Below are 8,178 nucleotides of genomic sequence, written 5' to 3' on the forward strand. Positions count from 1 at the left end.
AGGGAGGGAGGGAGGGAGGGAGGGAGGGAGGCAGACTGAAATATAACATCCTCCATAGCTTTTTATATAAAAGAGACTAATGAAGATTAATTTAAATTTGTATAAAACCCATAGATGCTTGTAATTTAGTTATTAATCCAATTCAGGTGACTCCTGAATTCCCACTGAGTCTTTCTTGTGGTGCAGAACAGCTCAGACTAATTGTGGTCCTGTCCTATCACTCACATATAACAATCCATGTGCACAGCTTCAATAATTTTCTCCATCCACGCCTTCAGCGGTAAAAGTGAAAATTGGTGTTCACTTAAAGAGTTCTTGTTTTTGAAAGCCATTTCAGACTTTTCAAAGCTGTTTCTCTAATCTATCCAAACCTGAGAGTCTGACCATGCAGTGTTCTTTCTGTTATATTTTCATTATTTCTGTAACATTAGTCAAAAAGAAGTATTTTTTTAAAAAGGAATAAAAGAACCCCAGAATAGAAATAATTTCTTTGTGAATGCCAATACCCAATCTGCCTGATCCAAAGAATTTAACAAATAAATCACAAGTTTATGAGCTTTTCATGCTTAGTAAATAAATGAAACACAATTGAAACTCATTGAAAAGTACTTTGCTAGGAAAAAAAAAAAAACTAAATTTAATATCCAGTAGTTCAGGCTGTTAAGCAGAGAAAAAAATGTTTAAAAAGCTGATAAAAATGTAAATTAAAATGATGATGGTTTTCACCAGAACATAGTCATTCAATTCAGCTGCCTGAAATTGCTGGGGACATTACATTTATATAAATACACTGTTACTTAAATACACATTGTTATCGCCATTGTCAAGTCCTCTATTGAACGCTGTAGACCTTAGAGTCTAGAGAGACTTAAGCCAGGTCAAGTGTTCTGACTCTAGGGCTTATCTCACTATAACATGAGGCAGCTCGTGTTCAGTGTATACCTCAATTTCATAACACACAAGCACGCACTCACACCCACACACAAATGCACACACACAATTTTAGACTATGTGTCCTGCTTCCAACCTCTCCCTTCTGAACCCTTCTAAGGTACAAGGACAAAGTTTATGATGAGCCCCTCCTTAGAAGGGCAGAGTCTAGGAACTGGAACCTTTGTTCTAAGAACAGTACTGCATGGAAATTTCATCCACAACCAAGGGACAGATTGGACACACTCTCCAGCAGGAAGAGATCCTTTATGGCTTTGTAAAAGAGTTACCTGTCACCCAGACAGGATTACTTCTCAGTTTCTTCACTTGTACATTCTTCATCCTGACCAAGCAGGATGTCTAAGCAAAGAGGATTTTTTTTAGCATAATATTCTTTATTTATTCTTTGAGAATTCACAATTTATCTCAAGCACATTTATCCCCCATTCCCCCATTCTAACTCCTCTCAAATACCCCCTCACTCCCACACACTCTTCCTTCTCAACTCCATGTTCCCTTTTTTTCTTATAACCCACTGAGTCCAGTGTTACCTGTATACTCATGGGTATAGGGCCATCCACTGGGTCACAGTCAACCTGCCAGGGACCGTAGCCCTAAGGAGAACTGACTCTCCCTCCCCAAGTAGTCAGTCAATCCTCAGCTAGGGGTAAGAGCTCCTATACATGTCCCAGCTGTGCTGGAATGTCGACTAGCTGGATCTTATGCAGGTCATGGCCTGTCATGTCCAGGACGTACTTTCACCCTCATCTTCTCCAACCTCTGGCTCTTACAGGTCCTTTTACCTCTTCTTGTTCCTGGGAACTGAGTCTTGGGGGCAGGGTGTATTACAAAGATGTTCCATGTATGACTGAGCACTCCACTGATACTTGTTCTCTGCACCTGGATCAGTGTGAGTCTCTATAGTGACTGTTGTCCACTGTGCAAAGAATTTTCTCTGATGGGGACTGAGCAGCACTAACCTAAAGATACAGAGAGATATTTAGAAGGCAGTTTAAAACTATGTCCATTTAGTAAAAATAATAGTATGTTCACCCCTAGAGTCTGTGAGCTCTTTAGCCAAGTACTTCACCAGATTTTAAGCCAAGATATTTTGGTGAACACTCTGAGATGCCCCTTAATTACCTCTATGCTGTCAATGGTGTGGCACAGAGGGGTAGTACACTCACACATACTCATGCACACACCTAAAATTGTGTTCCTGCATATGCCCATTGATAGCTTGCCTTAGGTCAGGAGTAGGGAGTCTTAGAGAATCATCTGGCTTCCAGTTTGAGTTGAGTTAGGATTTATTAATACTTTAGAGAAACATTTAACTTCTGTGTAAGACTTGCTAGGGAAGGTCTGTGCTTGTTCTAAACACAGTAAACACCTCCTAGAGTAAATGTGGTTAAGATGCCCAGTCACAGAGAGTGCTGTTTTAGTGCTCACATCTAATGATGTGACAGACATTTGGAATCATTCCTGTGCCTGGAGAAAGGTGAGCTCATGAGCACGTTTAGACCTAGTGTAGGAAGGAATGGGGCAATCCCATCAGCGACAATGCCACATGATGGATGTACTGTCAAGAACTGTAAGAGCTCTGTTGTTTCTTTGTTAAAGGATGAAAAGCAAGGCTTGGGTAACCATTCCCCAGGAGCAACCAGGGAGAACCACCGTCCTAAGTCCAGCCTGCCACCGCCACCCCCTCCAGTAAGACGGTCTTCAGACACCTGTGGCAGCCCCGCCTTGCCAAACAAGGTCAAGGGCCCTGGCAGCTGCACCTTCCCCCATCCGCCGGAGAACTTCCTGCCACCTCCACCGCCCCCACCGCCTGAGGAAGACAACAGCGGGCTACTCCCGCCACCCCCGCCCCCGCCCCCGCCCTACCTGGAGGAGCCACCGGACTTCGTGCCACCGCCCCCACCGCCTGTAGCTGTTGAAGACTCTGCATTGCCACCCCCGCCTCCACCCCCGCCCTGTCTCTCCCAGGAGATGACCAAGTCATCTCCGTTGCCCCCCAAAAAGCCCCTAGTCCCCCCCAAGAGGCAAGAGAACCAAGGACTTCCCAGTGCACCAGGGAACAGTGAGCAAGATTTTATGTCAGATCTCATGAAAGCATTGCAAAAGAAAAGAGGCAATATACCCTAGAGACATGTTAGTATTTGGGATGCTCGCTATTAAAATTCATGTTTTGGTACTCTATTGTCATACATCTTGTTCATTTTAGTAAAATGTTTTCCGACTAGAAATAATGTAAAATCTCTTCACTGTTGTGCATACTATGTTCATAGCCATTAAGGTAGCCATATTCAGGGTTTCTAACTACATACATCCAAGCACACCCACATGTACATTGTGTGTGCTTTCACCTGATACATTTTTGTCTTGCAGTCCAGGTTCACTGAAATGATATTCTGGGTATGTTTTCGTGTGTTCAGAAGGCTCAAATTTTAAAAATTAAAGTTTGTCTGAAAACAGTATCTCTAGAAACAGTGTGTAAGTTTTATATGGTGTCAACACTACTTTAGATTTGACTCTCTAAAAGTTTCAAATTCCTATGCCTTCTTAAGTCTTGTGCTATTTCTTTCTTGGTGTCTAACCTCTGACATAACAAAATGGGGGTGGGGAGGAGAAAAAGAAAGCAGATGTTTCATTTCTTTTATACTTCTTGGTTGATTCTATCTCAGGCCCACATACTGCTTTTATGTGTGGGTGGGTGGGTGGGTTGGTTGGTTCTGAAGGGCTGGGGATGAACCCATGAGTGCCTACCTTGGCAAGTGTACAACAAACACATAGCCAACTTTTCACTTTTTTGGGTTTTGCTTTCCTAAGTTTGAACAATGACCAGGCAGACACACACACACATACACACAACACACCACATTAGTATTTGTGTGTGATATATCTGTGTGAGTGCATATGTGGATACTTTATGGAGAGAGTCCACTCCCTCCTCCTGTATGTGGATCTGAGGCTTGGATCCTCATACTGGCTTAGCAAGTGCTCTACTGGACCAGTCTTTGTTTTTTTTAAATGGATGGACAAAGCTATACAAAACTGGACAGTTTTTGTTTTGTGACTCTTTAGATGCAGTGGTACAAATATCCTTCAGATAAAGCAACTGGGAAAGACAGGCTGGTGTGCATCCTGTATCCTGATCATGAACTGCAGAAATTTAAGACTCGGCATATTCTGTGCTAGGTGAGCCAGCTTTGCCTTCTCTAGTTGGCTCCTCGGTGGCCTTGTCGAACTTTGAAGTTGACTTCATAACTCTGCTTTTGTTCTTAATAATATTTTTTCATTTAAAATCTTTAGTTCCCTCAGAGTATATAGAAGATAAAAATAATATATTTTTTAAACTAAAGATAATTAATCTTAGTTTTCAATATTTGGAAAGAAGTTAGCTCTAATATTTTAAATAAATTCAGTTCTAAAACTAACATATCTAGTAATTAAAATTACTAAAGCAAGAATGCAGAAAGAGGGGTACCTCGACGAAAGTGATCTCAAATGCTCTTGAGCAAGAATTTGAAACTGAAGGTAAACAAACACTTTACTTCAAATCTCACCCCACATACATTAGATCGTTCATGTTTAAGTTTTATGGTTTTATAACAGTGTAGTAAAATCGTAACTTCCTGATTCTGGCTGTTATACAGATCCCTGGAACAATGCAGTCAGGCATGATGGCATGCTTTTTTAGAGACCAGTTCAGAGAGTTAGAATGATGAATGTGGCCACACAGACTTAAATCTGATATACATTAATGAATGTGGTCCACATGGCTTAAATCTGATATACATTAATGAAGCTATTGCAAAGAGCTCAAATTGAATGATCTTTTATAAGGACTGTAATCTGGGTTCACAAATGTGGATCAAAATAAGCACCCAGAACCAGTTGTGGTGGTGCATGCTTGTAATCAAGTCGGAAAGCTAGTCTTGGCTGTATAGCAACACCTTGTCTCAAAATAAAAATAAAACAATAAATAAAACTACTACCGTGATTGCAGATCAGGAGCATTTGTATGCTGAACCTGCAATTCTGGTCACCTGGAATCTAGAGTAGAGTTTCACTTAGTTTATTTGACAGCATTCAAACTGAGGTAGGGATTCACAGTCGACGCTATAGAAGGAAGTACAGATTCCTGTTTGACAGCCGTGAAGTCTTGAGCACGAAGGCAGTCAGGAAATGATTCAGTACACTCCGTGAGTTAAAGTTCTGACCTTATGTTAACAAAATCACCTAGTGCAACTAAATGCAAACTAAAAGTTCATCTCTGTGATTTAAGAAGCCTGGGTCAAGCATGCATCTAAGCACCCAGGTCCCAAAACAGGTTCTGAAAACTTCTTAGCTCTCCCCTCTTTTCCCAGCTTAGCCGTTATTTGTACATTTGCTTCACTGTATCTCTGCAAACTGCAACTTTCTATCAACTGTCCTGAGCTTTTCCCTAACGGGAAAGACTTTCTCAAAACATCAGCAGCCAGAGGGAGTGAAGAATTGTTCCTTATTAAGCTATGTGTAAACAGAACATGAGGCTAGTGAAAGAGGTGCTAGGAAGTCATCATTGTGGACCAGGAGAGGGAAAGGACCAGGACCTGAGTTCCTTGGGGATAAAGGGGGGTATACAGTTGTAATGGGCTTCATAAGAGACCCCCCCCAAAGCGTGCAGGCCCCACAGGGCTGGTTCACATCCTATCTCCTAAATTCTACTTGTACCAGACTTCTTTTTCTTTATATAACAGAGTATCAGGGTCCAGTCTTGACACAGGATCGTAGTTCTTAACTGGAAGCAGGAATATCTTGAAGGTCCATAATAAATATCACAGACTACTTTTTGGGTGTAAACTGACAGGCATTTTTTTCAAGGCTTAAAGTTGCTTCTCTCTCTCTCTCTCTCTCTCTCTCTCTCTCTCTCTCTCTCTCTCTCTCTCTCTCTCTCCCTCTCTCCCTTCTCTCCCTCTCTCCCTTCTCTCAGTTGCAGCTTGAGCACATACTCTGCATTCTCTTGTGCACTCTGCTTTTCTCCTGTGCACACTTCACACACAACTCACACACACCACATGCACTCCTTGCATACACTCCCCATACACACCTCACATTCTGTCTTCACACACTCTTCACATTCTTTCTCACATTCTCTCTACTCACTCTACACTCACCTCATGCACACTTCATTCTCACCTCACTTGCTCTTCACATGTTCACTCACCTTCTTCTTGCCCCAGTCTTTTACTGATACTCCAAAAGCATGTAGAAAAAAAGTTGTATAATATCTTCCAAATCAAATTCAAAAGAATAACCACATCCCACAAAGAGTCAAGAATTACAATTTACAAAAGTTCCAAGCTTCCCTTATTCCCAGGCCTGTGGCCAAAACAATAATAATAATTGCAAACATCATTATTTAAACTTTTAACTTTTAACTTATTAAACTTTAGAGCTCTGAACTCCGAGATCAGCTAGTTACATTTTCCTGTGAAACTTTAATGATAAACATGGGCAAAGCTGCCAGGCAGTGACCAGAAAGAATCAAGTTAACCTTAACTCAGTAATTCTGCTAGCTTTCTGTGTCTGCACATTGCACACAATGACTCTCCTAAGAATACCAGTGTTTTGAACTAGTTTTATTAGGATAGAATGTTATGCATTCTATACTTGCTTATCTTAAATGTTGTGCAAAACTTATTTCATAACTTCAATAATCTTTTCCTTTCTTAGGGTCTTAATGTTGGCTCTATTTCATTTTCTAATAATTTCTTCAAACTTTTTTTGCAAGTCAAGCATTAATCTGGAACTACCACTGTGCAATTATTGCATTGTTTCCAAGATGAGAATACACAGCATGAACCTGTGTGGCCACCAGCAGCCACGGGTTACTGGGTTCCTGAAAGGAAAGATGGGGATGGATGGGAAGAAAAGAGAAATAATGAGCCAAGACAAAGTTCTCTGCTCAAGGCTCAATGTTTTAATTCTAGGGTCTGAACTTAAAGGGGAGAAACCCATCCCTCACTTTGCCAGGAGCTAAAACCATCCAGTGGCTCTGGGATTCTCATCTGCTCCCATCAGTTGCTGGATAAAGTTTCTCTGGTCTCTTTTGATGATGGTTCTGCTAGGCTCCTGTCCCAGCATACTTTGCAGGCAAGGACAATCTGTAGGTCAAAGGTTTGGGGACTGTGTTGGTGTCCCTACTTCCACTTGAGGCCTTGCTTGGTTACAGAAGATGGACACTTCGGGCCCTAAGTCCCCCATTGCTAGGGGTCTTTGCTAGGGTTACTTTTATAGATTCCATGGAGTTTTTCCACTGACTAGGTTTCCACCTGAATCCTGAAATAACCCCAATACCAGACTCTTCTCACAGTATTTTTCTTTCAGTTTGTTTATATGGTGGATTACATTGATAAATGTTGTATGTTGAACCATCCCTAAACTGTGGTAGATGATCTTTTGGTGTGTTCTTGGATTCAGTTTGTATTTTATTGAGTATTTTTGCGTTTGTCTTTTTATTAGGGAACTGAGTCCACTAATATTGAGAGACATTAATAGCCAATGATTGTTAATTCCTAATGTTATTTCATAGTATTTCACAGTTGTTGTTGTTGCTGCTGCTGCTGCTGCTGCTGGTTGTAGTGGTGGTGATGGTGGTGGTGGTGGTGGTGGTGGTGGTATGTGGGTCTCTTTTCTTTGGGTTTGCTGAAGTGAGCTTATTTATTGCCTGCATTTTCACAGGTGTAACTAACCTCTTTGGGTTGGAGTTTTCCTTCTAGTACTTTCTGTAGGGCTGGGTTTATAGATGGATGTTTAAATTTGACTTTGTCACGAACTATCTTGTTTTCACCATCTCTGGGGATTGAAATAATTTCGCTAGGTATAGTAGACTGTGCTGGGATCTATGGTCTTAGAGGCTGTAGCACATCCATCTCCATTGAGAAGTCAGGTGTAATTCTAATAGGTCTGCCTTTATATGTTACTTGGCCTTGTCCCCTTGCAGGTTTTAATATTCTTTCTTTGTTTGGTGTTTTTTTTTTAAATATTTCATCATTTATTGAGGAACAGCATCTTTTTTTATAAGATATTTTCTTTATTTACATTTCAAATGCTATCCTGAAAGTTCCCTATACCCTCCCCCGGCCCTGCTCCCCTACCCACCCACTCCCACTTCTTGGCCCTGGCATTACCCTGTACTGGGGCATATAAAGTTTGCAAGACCAAGGGGCCTCTCTTCCCATTGATGGCTGACTAGGCCAT

The 8,178-nt window shown here is 41.3% G+C and overlaps 1 protein-coding gene across 1 annotated transcript in view; it reads left to right on the forward strand.

The window, feature by feature from the left end:
- Window positions 1-3,127, forward strand: part of Apbb1ip (amyloid beta precursor protein binding family B member 1 interacting protein) — a 98,415-nt gene extending 95,288 nt beyond the window's left edge. Inside the window, exon 14 of the mRNA XM_021155983.2 lies at window positions 2,551-3,127. Within this exon, the coding sequence (XP_021011642.1) occupies window positions 2,551-3,078 (528 nt within the window). The 3' untranslated portion in view covers window positions 3,079-3,127. The remainder of the gene's footprint in view (window positions 1-2,550) is intronic.
- Window positions 3,128-8,178: the final 5,051 nt, after the last annotated feature.

This window comes from Mus caroli, chromosome 2 (assembly GCF_900094665.2).
Source record: "Mus caroli chromosome 2, CAROLI_EIJ_v1.1, whole genome shotgun sequence".
Taxonomy (NCBI): domain Eukaryota; kingdom Metazoa; phylum Chordata; class Mammalia; order Rodentia; family Muridae; genus Mus; species Mus caroli.